Source organism: Ctenocephalides felis, unplaced genomic scaffold (assembly GCF_003426905.1).
Source record: "Ctenocephalides felis isolate EL2017-DRISC unplaced genomic scaffold, ASM342690v1 CF-g0.4_SCAFFOLD_01170, whole genome shotgun sequence".
NCBI lineage: Eukaryota > Metazoa > Arthropoda > Insecta > Siphonaptera > Pulicidae > Ctenocephalides > Ctenocephalides felis.
Window position 1 is genome coordinate 26,577,774 of NW_020537324.1, and position 19,319 is coordinate 26,597,092.

The 19,319-nt window shown below is 27.4% G+C and overlaps 1 protein-coding gene across 1 annotated transcript in view; it reads left to right on the forward strand.

Moving 5' to 3' along the window:
* Positions 1 to 19,319, forward strand: part of LOC113367007 (5-hydroxytryptamine receptor-like) — an 83,075-nt gene that overhangs the window by 18,727 nt on the left and 45,029 nt on the right. The window contains exon 2 of the mRNA XM_026608641.1: positions 15,291 to 15,410. Within this exon, the coding sequence (XP_026464426.1) occupies positions 15,291 to 15,410 (120 nt within the window). The remainder of the gene's footprint in view (positions 1 to 15,290; positions 15,411 to 19,319) is intronic.

Here is a 19,319-nt window from a genome sequence, read left to right on the forward strand (position 1 = left end):
TGTAGCTCATTTGGTTTAGGCAGTATAATTACTGAAAAACAAAATGGACCTTTGTGCCCCACTCTGTATGTGTATGGATGCATTTATGTATGTCTATGAGAATGCATATCATCAAATAAAGAAAGTAATGATTTTAAAGCACAAACTAAAACTTTACCATCCAAAACTAATGTTTTACAATCGGATTTCCGTTGCATTTGTATATGTATTACCAGCGTTTCTATTTATTTGCATTATATTAGGCAGCGTTAAGCAGCTTTTATTCAAAATAAATCGCGCTAATGCTGATTTATAATCCCAAACAATGCGCTAATAGCTTTGTGACCTTACTGCTTTGCATATTAATTAATCCGTTAATGGTTTCGTAGAGCAAAATTTAAATAAAACGTTACATTATATTTAGAATACATATGACTGATTAAAATCCTTGTTGGACGTCAAATTAATAATAGACATTTATTTGACTAATTAAATGTTGAATTGGTTTTATGCACTATTAACTGGATCAAAGATAATGTGATATCAAATGCCAAAATAATGTCTATCATGATCAAATAATCGTGATAAATATAGTATTGTTGGTACAATAGTTTATGAGTGATTTTTTATATTTATCATTTTCAATGAATAGCAATCAGATCTATTCTTAGTATTTTATAAGCAATGGTGGAGTGAATCTTTAGCATTATCAGAAAGCAATCTTAAAGTTGTTGTTATTCTCTTTGTTAAGAGATATATACACAAATGATTATTTTTACTTGAAATCATATTTAAATGTACGTAAATTTGATTTTTAAACGAAAAGTATAAAGGTAACCATTACTTATTGCTAAGTTGTTTGAGACTGAATTAGAACCTGGTCCGTCTGCAAGACTCAAGATATTAGAATGAAAACACGGATATGGTCATTTTGGGCAATGTTTTAAATTATATTTATAGCTTTAAAACAAACTATGTACGTATTTCTTGCTTATTATAATTTCAGTACTATCTTACTATTTTTATAGAAATGTCATCATGATTAGCAAACTAAAGCTCAAACTCTACAACAACAAAAATCTATTTTAATTCTAAGAATTCTGAAATCTATTATAAAAATAATGAGAATTAGATTATATCTAAGTGATATAATTATAGATACCATTCTTACACATACTGCAAGCATTTCTACTTCTTAAAATTTATGTTGGGCTTTCTCGTGGTTATGTGATAAGAACTTTGGCTTTGCAACCAGGAGTCGATAGTAATATAGGAATTTACTTGAAAATATTGTTGAAAACATCATATATATATATATATATATATATATACAATATCCAAGTGAAACGAGCCTTACTAATCTAATGAAATTAATTATCAGATAGAAATATGCCAATCGCTGGGTTGCTATTTTAACAGTGAGGTACTAAGTCAGAAGAGAAAATTCATCTCATGTTTATAACTAGAATTCTTTATTACAATATATTATTTATATTTGGGTTTTTCCTTAGAATTAACTCATTCAGCAAATACTACATATATGGTATGATTTATTAAAATTATAAATCATTTTTTTAAATGTTGTTAGGCGGTTTGATAATAAATATTTTATTGGTAATTCATCATGTCTTGATAATTGTAAATAAAGTTACGCTATCATTATTTGAATACTGGTCAAATATAAGCAAAAAAATATATTAAACACATTGTGGTATATTGAATAAATTTATTCATGTTATATATTTCATATATAATATTTTAATGAAGTATAAAATATTACCGTCATAAGCTTTGGCATTTGTTCTATTCTATATTATATTAATCTTATGCTACTAAATCATTTTAAATTCATTACTACTACGCAGACTTGCATTATTGTTTTTCTGAAACAAAAATAATTTATATATGGTTGACAAAGTTTTACTCTTGGCAAAGCGTACTTGATATAAAACCAAAAAATTCGAATTGGAAGCTTTCCTAGTTCACGGACTAATAAATATTCGGATTTGGTTGTCCTTGATATTAACATAGAATTTTTTATAAGTTTAAATGTGTTTTAAATTGTAATAAAATTTATATGTTTTTTTGTATACTTATATGTTTTTTTTTCAAAAATAATAATTGGAATTATTTAATTATTATATTAAAAATAAATGTAATGTTGATGAATTTGTTTATACTAATTAACAATCATTAGTTTTTATGCTAATATACATATTTCTATTTATAAGAAATGAATTATAACTGATGAGATAAACCAAAGCCTCGTAACGTTTGTCATATTAATGACAAAATAATTGCATGGTAATAAATATAAAATAAATGTGTATTATATAAATTAATTTATTTCATTAAAATCAGAGGCATATTTTCATCAATAAATTTCTAAAATTACCAAAATGAAATATTGTATAACTAAAATCTTCTTACAAATAATTTTCTTATCATTTTTTCTAAAAAAATGTCTAGCTGAATATAAACATTTTTCATAACATTAAAGTGTACTCGTATATTACTTTTAGTGTAGCATTTTATGATTCATATTCGTTTGTATAAATTTGATTGCTATTTATTTATAACAGTAGAAACAAGCTAATAAATATAAAAAGCAATTTACCTCTGAATTGACTTCGTTTGTAGGTGCATTTTGCATTATATCAAGTTAATTAAATTTGCTAAAGCATGAAATCACAATTTCTAACGTTTTCAATGCAACTCAATTATATAAATATGTATAAAGCAAAACGTTTTCTACTCGTAAATGCTCATTTGCTTTATATTAAGGTAAAATTAATTTATATCTAACTTTAACGATTTTTTGTTGCTCTGTGGCGAGAGCTTTGGTATTGCAACATAAGATCTCATGATCGATACTCATCTGGGGCATTCTGATATCAAACAGCAACAATATCGGTTTTTACTGTAAATAATTTCAAAAAAATAGCCTATAATATACTTACAGATAAAACTACATAGTTATTCTTCTCTAGCTTGGCTGCAAATCAAAAATATGTCAACTGTAATACAGAAATTGTAACAAAAAAAATGAAAATTCTAGATAAGACAATCGTAAAGACTGAAGCTTTTATCTTTTTTTATCTTTGGCTTTTAGCTTTTTTTATCAACATGTAAATATATGTTTCTATAAAATTTATAGTAATTATTTAAGAAATTAAATAAATTTAGTGTAGAAACTATTCTGAAGTGTCAGTTATTTTTCACCAATTGTTAAAATCTCAAATATTTTGATTGAAAAATTATTAAGGAAAAAACTGGCACAGTATAGTAATTTACCCTATTTCTATCAATCGAATGATATATAATATTATAACTAACATGACTTATAGTTGATTGTTTTATGTTATTGATTTTTTTCTATACTTACAAATATGTGTAAAAACTCTTTCTCAGTTAAAAATTCCCGCTTAAGAATTTCCACTTTTTTTCAAATCCAAAAGAGGATAAAAGATCAGACATAGTATATTATTTTAGCTAATTTTAGGCGATTCATAACATATTTTTATACTAATTTTCTATTAACATGAAATTGAATGACTTTGTAGAATATAAAATAATTTTTTGTCGAATAAGTGCAAAAAGAAAAACTCTTCCGCATTGTCGCTTAGGAATTTGGAACAAAAAATCATAGGGTATACCCTTCGTTCGTATCGCAAATAATTTTGCTGAATAAATCAACGTTAATGAAATCAATATAATATAGCCGGAAAAAATAAAAGAAGTATAAAAGCTCTTCCTCTGCATTGCTTATTTTGATAAAATAATAAAATTTCTATCGTTTGTTAAGATCTCAAATTTAGCCAATTTTAGGCGATTTATATCTTATTAAGGGTAATACTAATCGCAAAAAAAGAAAATAACACGTTTTATTATACACTTTATATCTTTACTGGTTTCTGAACATGTTGGCATACCTTACTGAAAATCCATGTATGTGCGAATACAATTTTTATTAAAGATTTTGAGAGCACAAATCAATCGATTTGAATGATTCAAAAAGCATTCAGTTTCTATTAATGGGGAGATGTGCTGATTAGTTTTTGACAAAGGCCTTATTGGTCAAGATTTTATTGTATACCTATGCTGTAAATTTTTGTCGAACGAATATGAAAGAATATATTAAAACCCTAAGTACAACCCTTTCTCATTGTCGTTTAAAAATTTCAACCCTTTGTTCGAATTTCATATATTTACCTAGATAAAACAACGGCTATAACAATTATGTTTTCTACTTTAGCTGAGCTTTTAAGCAATTCACATTTTGTTTTCTTAGTATTAAAGTAGAAAATTCTTCACATTAAAGTAGAAGAATTCTACATAAATTCTATGAAATTAACAGTATACTTGTTTACATTTTTAAGTGACTACCTATCTGAGAGTCTACCTGTCAATCTGTTCACCAGTTTACATGTATTTCTTTCTACCTGCCTTTATATCCTTGTCAATCTGTCTATCTTCCCATTTGTCTACTTGTCTACCTGTTTACCTGTTTCGCAGTCTACTTTCATACCGTTGTAGTTGTTTTTGGAATAAAATTAATTAGATATTTTTCTCCAAAAAAAATCAAACAAATCTAAAAACCCTTCCCCCATGTTGCTCACGAAAATCCAACCGGTTGTTCGAATCTCAAATATTTTGCTAGATAAGTCAACGGTAAAAAATCAGTCAGTGTGAGTTATTTTAGCCTCTGTCAGATCTCTCACATCGAGACTTCCTCCTTATGAAATTTAATATCGAATAGAGGCAACCGTCGGGACGTTCGGCGAACCAGAAGGATCTGCAGGTGACGCGTGACATTTTCCCACTTGCGGAAGTGTGGCGAACTAACCGAGCCGAATTGGCTTCAGGCAACTCCACCGTCTCGTAAGTCTAGTAAGTTGACGCTAAAGGAAATCACGTCATAATGGAACTAACGTCAACATTACTTGAAATGCAAATCTGGCAGACGCGTGTGCTGTTTAAGTGCTCCAGCTGGAACAACTTGTAAAATTGATTTATGGCATAATTACAATTCAACGCATAGAGATAAAGTAAAAAAACGATAGTATTACTGTGAAGCGTTCTTAGATCTCTCTAGGTAAGGATATATATATAGACAATCACACACATCTATAGGGGAGCTAGAGGCTTATTGTAACGTTTTTTAAAGTAAAACTTCTTAAACGCGACTAGGATGTAAAACCATACAAATGCAATGGAAATGTGTTACGGCAGAGCTGTACGTCATTCGCTTTCGATAAAACCATTTCTATACGGGTCGATTGTGATTAGGCGTCGTGTATGAGAATAGAGACCTGTCGTTGTATGCTTATCGGAATCAACGTTGTATGCGTACCGATATCAACAAGGAAATCAGCATGGATAAATAAATATTTTAAAGTTACATCGTAGTACAAATCTTGATTTAATGGAAAATGCCTGAATCGGAATAATATTTTACCCTGTTCCTTGAAAATAATGTACCGTGTACTACACGTAAGTTTATTTATTAGATATAATTTCTATATTATTCGTAGTTTTTATAAATTTTTGAAGTTATTAAATTGGAAAATAATTTTTAGGCCAGACATATATTACAGCTGTTCAAATTAATGAGATTATATTGCCAGCAAAAAGTAAAAAAAAACACCAGCAATCAATGAATGTATGTTAATTTTAATTACATGAAGTTCTTCAAACACAATTATTACATGATGAGTGAAGTTGCAAAAACAATATTTGTTTAGGCGTTATAATAGTTATTCAACAGCAATTACTTCATTTTTCTAATAAAAGTTTATTTCTAAATGCTAATTACAATGACAAACCGATCATGTAATATTTGAAGTATGACTCTAATTACATTATATTTTCATTGCTATTATAAATAAATAATTTATAATTTATCATTATATAAATTGTATAATGGTTGACACAAATTGATGTGTGCATCACGAGTGTTATCATATTACAAATGAACATTATTCAAAATTGTTATTCTGTGACCGATTAAGGTTGATAGCCCCCTTCTTTGGGGATTGCAATGATTTCCAAATACTATTAGTAGTCTAAATAGTAGAAGGTCTAATTCCACTTTGGGTAATTATATTGTGAAAACCAAACCAATTACATCACAACTATGTTGCAGGCTATGTTTAGTGAAACTTCTAGCTAATTCATCGTTGTAGAGATGTAATTTTTGGTTTTTTCAAAAATTTGTCACCTGGATTTTTTTAGCCCATAGGTGGTGGCCTTCATTATTTTTAATTTTAAAGGAATTGTTTCATTGTTCAACAAATGCAAAACATGAATTTCAGGAGCTCATTTTCTGCCGAAATAACACTGCATATAACCTTGATCTGGCATTTTTCAGTAATATTTATCAGCAGAGTCGGAATAACTAATTATTTAATATATCTTGTAAAATTTATTTTTTCAATTAAATTTTCTTTTTCGTTTACTATTTTTATTATTCCAAGTAAAAGTTTAGGTGGTCCTTTTTACCTCACCTACATGTGAGTTTTTATAGAGGTTATACAGAAAAAAAAACGGCTGAATCTAGCTTGAAAATAGCAGTATATTTTAAAAAACCATTCAAATATCAATACCTAGGAATCATAAATAACAATGCTGACAACCAAAAAAATAACAAGGAAAAACAATACTTTTGTTATGGATTTTCAAACGTTATTGTTTATCTCCCGATAGCAACGTCTTAATAATCAAGATGATGATTGGTTGTAACGTCTTTTCAAATATCATTGTTAAAGAATTCTTAATTTTACTTGTTTTTGAGATATCGGCATTGGACCTTTTTACCCGCGGACCTTTAAGCCGCACTCTACTCTAAATAAAAAGTGTGTGTTCAACATAATAAAGTATTTTTGTTTGAGCAATCATTTATTCGTAATAAATGTATTTAATATTCAAAGTAAAGCGCATAAAATTTCACTTTATTTTCATGATATATCATTTAAAATTTATTTTATAAATCACTGTTGAAAAACCGCGAAATTTATTATCTCGAGCAGAACATTATTCACTCAAATGAACAACTGTGTTACTTCTCTCGTTTTTTAACAAGCTAGAGCTGAAGTTTCACAAATGCACTTTTTCCATCGTAATTATAATTTATTCATAGAGTGTTCTTCTTGTGTGTGCATAACTTTTTAACGCTTTTGCGTTCAAAAAACTACGAGAACTATGATCTGTCCTTCAGCTTTTATATTGCAGTTTGATAATTAACTCTACTAGTGTTGTTATATAATTAATAAACGTAGAAATTTAATTTGCATAAAATTTTCCTGAGAATTGAATTCCTGAGAAGAGTGAATTATTAGAAGAATTCTGTAGTTTATTAGTTTATTATATAAAATTGCGAGAATTGATCTAATAGCTTTATTTTAATTAAAATTTAATATTTTTCTGAGAATTGTTTTCTTTAAACTAGTAAAATATTCAAAAAAATAGAATATACACAATATTTCTGCTTTTTTTGGAGAAATTTGCATACAAATTAACAATTGCATGATATTATAGAATAGAGATTTCAATTACAAATCAATCATTTTCTAATTTTTTTATATTGCAGTTTGATAATTAACTCTTCTAGAGCTGTTTTATAATTAATAATCGTAAAAATTTCTTGTATGTACATAGAATTTTTCTGAGAATTGAATTGAATCATATGCCAACATATATAACTGTTGTCATATTATAGAATCATGTATAACAATTTCAAATCTCATTCCAGAAATTCTTCCACAAATATATGACAAATATTATCCCTTTTCCGAATGGTTTTTCAATAGCATTGAATGAAGCTTGTACGAACAGTTAAAACTTTTAAATTGTAAAAGTTTTGCTAAAACGTAGTGAGCATATTTTCTTATCATGTTTGCAATTTAGTACACCAATTTTATTTTGAGTATTAACAGATTAGTGGCAATAAAAAGATTACCGTAATAAAATACTTATATTTGACCTTTTTTATTTATTGTGCCAAAAAAATTTATGGACATCATACAGGAATAGTTATCACTTTGCATGCATAAAAAAAGATGTTACGTCCACTTGATTTTTTTTTAATTTGTGGCAAAAATACGTAGCAAATATTTTCTCTCTAATGAATAGATGAGATATAATTTTAATTGTCATAAAAAGGACTCCATATGAACAATTAAAACTTTTAGAATATAAAAGTTTTTCTAAAATTTATTTAGCATATTTTTCTATAGTTTGAGTTCTTTATCTCAAATGTACATCAATACACAAAAATACATATATCTATATTCATTTAAATAATATACTTATATTTGAAGTTTGCTTCTTGAATTATATGTAATCTGATCAATCTGATTGTTGGAAACAGAAATGGTAAACTGTATAGAATAAAATAGTTACAGTTTCATAATTGTTGCATGTACTTTGCAAGGTGTTGTGCTGTTTTTCAAAAATTTGTCACCTGGTCCTTTTTACTTTCTTTCTTTTCCATGTCTTATTTTTCAAAGGAATTTTACAAAATAATAGCTATACATTATTTTGTCAGAAATATTTATCCGCAGATATATTTATTCAATAGAACTATTTATTCAATTTATCACTTGTAAAATTAAATTTAACTTATATTGCAAATTTATTCACTTTTTTTATTGTTTACACCTTTGTCATGGTAAAGACTTAATTGTTCTTTTTACCCAACCCACGAGTAATCTTTTGTAGAGTTTATATAGAAAACTGTTTGATTCAACTTGAAATTAGCTATACATCTGATAAAACAATTAAATATCGTATACTTATAAAAATTATAATAAATTCAATAACAAGTGTTCACTACCAAAAACACTAACAGCGAAACGTTTGTTATGGATTTTCAAACATTGCCGTTTTAGTTGTAAGAATCAAGGTGATGGCTGGTTATATATCTTATTCCTTCTATTTTGAAATATTCTAGTTAAAAAATACCTAACTTCATTTGTTTTGGAGACGTTCTATGCAGTTTCGCTGGTAGCTACTGATTACAGTTTTTAAATAAAATTTATTTTTAGAACATGACCACGTATGGATTTGTGTTAAAATACCAATATTATTATAATTACTCTACCATATCATTAAACAAATGCAAAAACTGCAATAGAAGTGCATTTATGTAATTACCATCAGTGTTTCACAATATTATAAAATTTAAATGTGAATAAACAAAGAAATACCTTTTACTTACATAATGAAAAATAGATTTGTATCTATAATTATTTCATCCGTGTTAGTTAACATAAAGCATTTAGGTGCGATATCGACAGTTAATAGAAACTCGAAAACAATAATTTTGAAACACGCATTCCAAAATAATCCTGATCGTATGGGAGCTTTGATTAATACTGAAATTATACATTTATACATTTCCAATAATGCCGAAGTGTCGTCATGACAAGCTCGAATTATCAGTACACCTCGCAGCTTAATTCGAAATACGATAGAACATTCGTAAGAGAATTGGTAACTAACTCGTGCCGGATTCACTAATTGAAATGCGTATGGGAATTGCGAAATGTTGGTATTAAACACTATCGCATCCAGGCTGAGAGCTTAAGCTCTTTAATTTGCTGATGCACATTGTCTACTCGTCTGATTGAGTAGCTATGTACAATTCAATATAAATGTCCTCCAAACGAGAAACATGACGATTATGCAGTTTCAACTATGCAGTTTCCGGCACAATGAATTTCGAAGTTTTTGTTGTAAATAAGTTTATAACAATAGTGACTTTTTCTTCATGAATAAGTGTTAAGATTAGACTAATGAATCTAAATTGTTATTTGAAAATTGCTTAAAACTAATTTGGCACAAATTAAATAATCAATCTGTTTTATGGTAGAGCAGGGCTTGAAGGTTCGGGTTTAAGAAGGTGCATATGCTTCGGCATAGATTCAAATTTTGAACTTTGATGAATTTTTATAATTCAGCCACTCATCGTAGGCCTATAATATTTTAGTATGTTATTTCAGTATATGAAAGCTAGAGTTGTACAAAGCTTCATCAAAATCGTAGAAAAATTTCATTATTTAATTACAAAAAAACCGTTCGGCCGAACTTCACTTCATCGATTCAAAATTGTGAGCTAAAACGCGGATGAAAGATTTTATGCCGATGCTGGCACAAAATCTTACTAATCAGATTATAACAAATTAAAACCAGTTACATCAAATGGTTTTTAAATGCTTGAAATCGGTCCAGCCGTTTTTTGAGTAAACGTCGACGAAATATCAAAAATCGGTTCTCACAAACACATACACATACTTTTCCAAATATGGTCTCATTCAATTCGAAATGACTTGAAACATCGCGAAAAAATAAAACATCTTCTATTTCTCGAAGTTTATAATAATGGGTGTTTTTTTTATTAGTTCCTATGACTAGTAAATCAACAAATTTATTGAAAATTCAATTAATTATTTTTTATTCAAATTCATACTTGGTTGTTTATAGAAAGTAGATTTAATCATCATCAATAATCATTAAAAGTTAAAAGCAATGAATCTTATTAGTATTAGTATTATGTTTTAAGTGTTAATGTTCAAAATTATTATAATCATCTTGTTTAATGATACTTATAATCAAATAATACGTAGATATGTAATTTTTGATCAAAGCTACTTTTTTACCTCGACACTTTCATAGACTGCTCTTATAACCACATTAATAATTTAATATAAAATATTTAAAGACTCACTAACTTGGCAAAAATAAAAAAAATTCAAAAAATATATAAAATAATTAAGCTGCATCATAATATTCTTCAACATATGGTAGATTTCTACTAATATAGTATCTAATTTAATATTCTATTCTATTTTATGAAATTTTAATATTCTACTTTCATTATATAATTCTGTGATAATTTTTATCCAATTATGTTAATTTGATTAACATAATTGCAAAATTTGCAATTAATGTTATTACATTTAATTCATCAATTAATATTCAAAATACATCAAATATAATAAAATAAATAAACATACCTAACTCATATAAATTCATATTAATTACCTTGATTTTTTAGTACTCAGCACCTGTGTCCTGGAGAACTCTAGAGATATACCTGAAATAATACCTGTGTGTTATTTAACTGGTATAAAAATACTACATTTGTAATAAATAATTAGTGAATTAACTCACTAACATATTATATTCATAACGTTCAGTTTGAGTCTTACGAAATCAATTGTTATAGATACAAAAAATACTTTATGTTGAAAAAAAATAATCATCATCCCATATAACTCCCTAGGGAACCTGCGCATATACTCATTGTGATGGGTCAATATCGTCATATATAATATTTGACTAGGAACTGTTATACCCGAATTCGCTATGGTAAAATTTCCATTTACGTAATCCTGACTAAAATATTTCGGAGCGAATACCTTTCGAATAGCTAAATATGCCATCAATTCCAAATTCAAAATGGCATAAGGTTGAATTGGTATCCCACATTGATGCTAAAATTGGATACCTACATCAGGGGCAGTATTAGTAACTTACCTCATTTGAATCCCTGAGCACCGAAATAGATATGTCATCGAATTAACTTTGGAAAATAAGACATGGAAAACATCTTTCCCGCAGATATAAATTTAAAAGTTTTCTCAGAAATGCTTCGCAAAAAAACAAGTCGTACGTTTACATTTTCGTGGACGACATAAAATATCGTATATTATTCGTGACAAATATTTCGCAGAATCAGTGCCGCCTCGCAACAGTGATCAGAAAAAAACGTTAAGTTTGTGATCATAATTGGCATTTACTCTTAATGATATTTTTTTCGCATTAATTTTCTTCGATGTCAAAGCATTTTTTCATTAAAAATTCAAAATAAAATGTAGATATTCGTTAAATAAAGAAATAACATCAAAGTTATGAGCGCTCCCTTCATTTACATTCGTAATTTGTATGGAATTCAAATCATTAGTCTTCCGGGTCATCGATCACAGCCTTTCATTACTATTCATTAGGAGATATTCGAACAGAGATAATAAGTTTTTTTTTTAAAATTTCTTTCTGTCATTTTGACGATGGTAATAATTATTGAAATTCATTTTTTGTTCTCTCACGTAAAAAGTATATACATAAAATATTTGATCAATGCTTAGAATACTTTCATGTATTATATATTTTGAATAAATACGAATTTATAACATATAGATCAGTGCCTTCATTTCTTAAAATTTTACTTTATTTTAGTATGTATATTATCAAACCTTTCTCAAAGTTTTGATTATCAGGACTCTATCATTTTTAATGAATTCCTAGTACTAGATATATTTCACGCTCCTAAATGCAACATTCTATATCTTTATAACATCACAGAAGCTAAAATAATAATTAATTTATAATATTTTTTAAATGTGATATAATAAATTAGATAATTAGAAGCTAAAGATGACAGTTTAGTATTAAAATTCGATTAACTAAGAAACTTGATATATTATTTCTTAGTTTATTTTCTTTTTTATTTTTTTAAATTGTAATATATGTAATGCTTTAGTAAAATTATGTTGTCCAATTGACATAAGCTTGATTATTTTTTGTACTCTAATGCATCAGATTCAGAATCAGAATTATTATGATATAATATTGCTGGAACCTCGTGTACTACCGTAATAAAATATTCGAAGAATATAAAATGTTTTTAAATATATTTATTATAAGAGCTTAAACTTTCATTATTCGTATTTTATAAAATATAAGAGCTCATGAATTGCATGATGACTTTTGATATAAGTTTACTGAAAAATAGAACTTAATGATGGTAGTATCTAAAATTATATATTTTGAGTATATAAATTTGCTTCAGAATTTTAGCTAGAATTAAAATTATTTTCGATATCCAAATAAAAGTTTTGTTATAATTTTTTGGTTTGTTTTTGCTTTCGACAAAATTAATCGTTTTGTCAATAAAGGCAACAGGTTTTTAAATAATTTAAATCAAAAGCTTCGTTTTCTCAAGAACTATCATTTTTTGCGCATTTAGCTCCTTATCTCTAAAATGCTTGGATCTTTGCAAAAACTAATCACTTATCAATTTTGATACATCATAATAATACTATGATTATTTTATCAAAAAGCAGACGAGTTAAATATATTTTTCAATCAATGATTCTAAATTATTTATTTATTATCTATATTTTTACTCGGAAACTCTCTCCCAAAGTACTTACCAAGGAAACATCTTTCCACATGAAACTTTAAGCGCATTGCTTTGTTTTCAGTCGAGAACATCACTGTAAAACTTCTCTTAGTACAAAGTTGCAACTTCGGTGATTCTTGCGAACATAACTTCCGTAATTCTGGATAATTCACGGGAATCGAACGGCATATATGGAGGTATTTTCCAAAAATACATTTCCCAAAATATCTTTATATTAATCGGTTGAAATACCTCAAATGAATAGTTACATAACAATATAACAATTAATTTTGATATTATATATAACTATTTGAAAGTCGCATTTTGTCTTAAGGCAAGTTGCACAAAATTCCCTAAACGTTTAATAATTGACTTAAACAACCCTTGGATAAAATTTTCAACTGTTTATTTCGAAAATAAAGTTTATCTTTCACTAAAAACATTGCGATTTCGAATTAATGAATCTTCAAAACATTTATAATAACTTCAATTATATTAATTATAGTGCACGAACACGTTTTTGTATGTCTTAAATGTGCTTCCCTTTAATCCAAATTTCAATTATTTTATATAATTCAACCAATATTCGTAAGACTTTTATAGTGCTTCATCACTAAATTAAATTATAGACTTCGAAATGTTTTCTATACAAAAATTAATAAATTATTTTATAAAATATTAAGCATCAGAAAATGCTGACATAATTACATACTTGAGTACGAAGTTTATAACATTATTCAATCATTTGAATTAATGGTACATTTTTCTACTTAGTAGACTTCTCATTTATAACATTATCTTGGAACCTTTTTAAATAATTAAAAGAACTTTTTTAGATAATTATTGAATATTTTCTATAAACTTGAGAAAGCAACATTTATAAAATAACTGTTACCGAAAAAAACTTTATTGTTAATTCTAAAGAAATGGTTCCTTTTTATCAAGTTTAATTCAATGGCTTTTAAATTTGTGTAAAAGGTTCAGCCGTTTTTGAGAAATTGAAGTTTTGATTACATTACAAAAGACGCAAATTTTAAGTGGTAATTTTTTTAAAAATTTGAATTTTTAAAATCAATACACTAATTTGTAGGGCGTCAAATTTTAGTATGTTTAGTATGAGCATGATCGCTAACATAATAAAAAAACATTATCAAAATTATCCAATTTTTTTTGTTCATTATTATGAAGAAATCGTCTTTATCATAAACTAATAAAGATTTTGAATTTTTAAAGTCGATTTAGGATTGTAGGTTAAAACATGGAAGGAAAATTTTCACTTTTCTGCTAAATAAAAAGAAATCCTTGCCCGATTATTGAGCAAAGCTAATCACATGCCTAGGTTCTTATTGAGATTTATTCAATTACTGCCAAAAAAGTAGAAGTTTTCAAATGGCCAAATAATTTTATTATTTCACGATTTTAAAACATATTGTTCCTATCCCATATAATACGCTTTTTCCCAAGCAACGCGTTTTATAAATATCATTTCTCTCCAAATTTATCAATTCAGCAATAATAATAACCACAAATCAATTAATTATTAAATTTTTAAAATCGTTAGCCATTTACGAGAAAACCTGGATAAAAAATAAAAAAATCAACTTACATTCACATATACATACATACTGTTACCGAATTTGGTCTCATTTGAAAGGTTGAAAAAAACATAAAATGCAAAACGGATGTTTTCATCATCAAAAACATCAAACAAACAAACTTTTCCTTCAGAATCTTAAAAAAATACTAGTAGTTAAGAATATTAATTCAAAAAACAATTATTAATAATTGGATATGGATTACAAGTCACTGCGGCAAGACTCGGATTTGAACCCAGGACTCGTGATGACAAATTTGGCACATTAGAGAAAAACACTAGTAGCTCCTCAATGCTGAATATTTTTGTGAATTTATGACTTATGTTATGACTTAGCAAGATTTTCAAAAGCAACCGTTACATTTTCTTATAATATAACCTTGGCGTCAACTCTCTCGTTACGTGTGACATTTCACAACCCTTGACATATTCTACATTTTTCATGTTTTTATCAATTTCAAGTGTAAGAAGTATACGTCTTTTCTGTGAAGTACATGAATCGTATATCATATTATTTTTCTGCTTGTTTTCCAGGGAACGTGTTTGTGATAGCGGCAATCTTGATCGAGCGCAACTTGCAGAACGTTGCCAACTATCTGATCCTGTCGCTCGCCGTCGCCGACCTGCTCGTCGCGTGCCTCGTCATGCCGCTAGGTAAGTGGTCTTATACTAAAAGATATAGATACTTTTATACTATATCTCTTTTACTATATCTAATACTATGTCTCGAAGCACATTATGAACTTTCGTAGGATAAGTTATAGTAATCGCAAAAAAATCGAAAATAAAAATTTTTGCATATCTTCACGTTTCAGTGGTTTCTGAACAATTTGCCATACCTTTGAAAAAATAAATGTATGCGCGTGTATGTTTGGATACAATTTTTTGTCCAGCAGTACAAAAAAAGGAAAAAAGATATTCGAAGGTCAAAAATGGTCACCATCAGATATTTGATAAAGTTTTTAAAAATGGGTACTAATTTTGTTACAATTTTGTTGGATTTTATACCAAGATTGTTAATTTTTAAAGTTTACTTATACAGTTCAAGCAAATTTCAAAACTTACAGAAAAAAAATTCAACATTTTCAAAAATATACAAAACTTTATACTTTAAATATAAATTTTAAATTTACAATTCAGTTTAAAAATGTATATATTTCAAATGCGTTATTCTGATCGTAAGAAATATATCCTCAGATAGATTAATTCGGTACCTCTTGCTAATGTAACTTTTCTCAAGTGTTTTGAGCGTGTTAAGATAGTCACATGTATTTTATGAACGATATAGTGATAATTATCTATTTGAAAATGTTTAAAACAATTGTTATTAATCCTTGCTAAATATTAATTGATTACTGATTTGCAATAATTAATTTGTACATCAAACATTCATGTGGTTGTGCAGCAATGACTATTTTTATGCTTAATATGGACCACTTTTCTATTTCAAATGATGAAAAAGAGTAGAGCGGAGCTTTAAGTTCCGCGGGTAATAAGTTCCACCACCGATATCTCAAAAACCAGTAAAGTTAAGAATTTTTTAACAAAAATATTTGCAGGTAGAGGGAAAAGGATGTATAACCAGCCATCATCATGATTCTTACGACGTCGCTATATGTAGATAAACAGCAATATTAGAAAATCCATAACGGAACCATTTTCTTTCCTTGTTAGTATTTTTTTATTGTGAGTAGTGTTTACGAGACCTTAATATAATTTTTAAGTATACGTTATTTAATTATTTTGAAAGATGTATTGTTAATTTTAATTTAGATTCAACAGTTTTTTTATATAACATTTATAAAAGCTTGCACGTGGGTTGGGTTAATAGAACCAACTGAATCTTTACCTGGCAAAAGAGTAAAGAATAAAAAAATGTAAATGAAAAAGCAGTATAATTTAAAAGAAGCAATTTTGCAAGAAATAAATCAAACAAATAGTTATTCCAACTCTGTTGGTAAATATTTCTGACAAAGTACCAGATCAAGGTTATTTACTGTGTTATCTCTGTAAAAAATAAGTCATGAGATTTATTTTTTGCATGGTTGAATAATGTAGCAATTATTTCATAAAATTTCTTTAAAATTAAAAGAAGAGAATCTGTTTGTCCCCTGGCCGTCCCATTTAATCCCGCCTATAGGGTAAAAAGTACCAAATTACAAATTAGAAAAAACACATGATGAATTAGCAGGGGGTTTTACTGAAGGTCAGATAGCTATTTGTTGATATGTGTCATTTGTTGTGCTATAATGAGTTTGTTTTTCACAATATAATTGCTCAAAATCAATATGGACCTTTGTGAACCCCCGTCCTACCTTATATGAAATTTATAATGATGGAACAAGTGCGATTTCTGTTAAAATTCCCCATACTTTAAATTCAAAATTCTGAAATGTTTTATTTTCAGTTTTAATTTGAGACTTTTTTAACTTTCTGAAAATAGACGACATTTTTGTAATAATCGTACATTCACACCTATATTATATGGACATATAAAATAAATATGAATATTTATCACCTGGGACTTTGAAATCTCACTCATTTACATACTTAAATTTTTATCGGCTTGAAAGGATTATTATCACGACATTGTTTTTATAAAATAATAACTTATTTAAAAAATGTTTTTGAGTTCAGATTTTTGTAACTGCATCTAAAAATGAGCGTAATATGTGGTATGTAAAGTAAAAAAAAATTCTTTTCATTTAAACTTAATCCTGGATATATTCCACAATTTTCTTAACTCGAGCGGTAAACTCGATTTTACATTATCAGGTCAAGAATAGTTAACTTTCATTTTCTCTTAACAATAATGTTAGAAAGAACAGTTAGAAAATTCACTATGTATCGAAAACTATGAAAAACATTAATTAAAGCAATTCTTTGTACAAGAAATCGTGCTTCACATTTTATTAAATTTGCTTAAGATATCGAATATTTAATCATATTCTACTGAATTACAACATTTTAGACTAAATATACCAATAATAATCATATTCATTTTACCTACATTTTAACTACGAACATTATATTATATGTATCAAATATTACAGTTCTAGTCAAAACAGCTGTGCATGAAATACAAATAACAACTATTTTCGATGGCGAATGTATATCTCGTTATGAATATATCGGTAAACAATTTTTGCTTTTTCGGTTTGCAAGCATTCCAATTTTATATATTCGTACAAAACCATGTTCATAACAAATAAAATCTAACTGTTTTCATGCTGAAACATGATTCAGTTATTACATATCGTGTTAAAATACTATGAAAAGAATCGTATGAATTATACGTGTGGAACTGCAATGGGCACGATTTGAACTGTAATTCTATGAAGAGAAAAACTTTGGAAATTAGTTCAGAAATTAATAATTGAATATCAAACTTATGTGTTTTAGCTAGCATGTAATGAAACCATATATTCACGATATTCAATATTCGCCTAGTCCATTAACCAATAAAATACACATTAAAAAAGTTTTGTGAAAAAAGTTTGTCGAACAATTTATTGAACGATATTAGTCATCGATATTAACAGGCAAACTATTGCAGATCAAGGCCTAAAAACACAAGAACTAAACACATTTTTAGCTTTTATATCAAATTTGTTATCATGTATCAATTTTATATATATATATATATATATATATATATATATATTGAAATGATATGATGGTGTTGGTAGTATGGTTCGGGTATGGGTTGGAGGTCCTTTTGTTGTAAGATCCACAGTCCGGGATATTGGTTACTGTAGTAGCTTCTTCATGCGATATGGAAATAATGTCCGTCCAACCTTTCCTGATGCCTTGGGTCGAGCAGTAGGAATAATGTTTAATCGACTGGTTTGATGAGAGTTCTCTTCAGACTAATGGGTCCTTTCAATAAGGTATTCGCTAGAAGAGACAAACTTCTGGTTCCAATAAAAATCCACTTGTAATGTTTTACACTGTATTTATTGCTTTACTTTACAGACATAATCTCCACTTAGATTATCTAAGACTACTCTTAATACATCATCACTCGGCTAGAGTCTTGACTAAGACATCACTGGTTAATACAAATAATTCTGACTCTATATATTATGCATTGTACGTGTCAATTCTAGGAATGGCGTCTTCCGCGTTCATGTAAAGATCTTGGACTTTGATCAACATTGAACAATTAATTCATATTTTTATTGAAAGCACGTATGATCATGCTATTACAGAACAATATATATATATTAACTTAATTAAATTGTTTATTAAATAATTAATGAACAACATATATAATTCTTAAAAATAATTTATTAAAGAGTTAGATTTATCTTTGATTCTTGGAATTTATATACAAAGCCAGAGTTAAGTAATTTAAATATTTAACGACTTATAGGCGACATCTTCTTGATGACTTGTTACGTACGAGTGTCGTCTATAGACGACAAACACTTTGTGGCAATTTTCTTTAATATTTATCAATCTGCTTTATACTATTAAGAATACTTTTTAAATATATTTTCAATGATATCGATTGGAAAATCTTAACAAAATGTGTGATAAACATGAACGAAAAACCTTGTA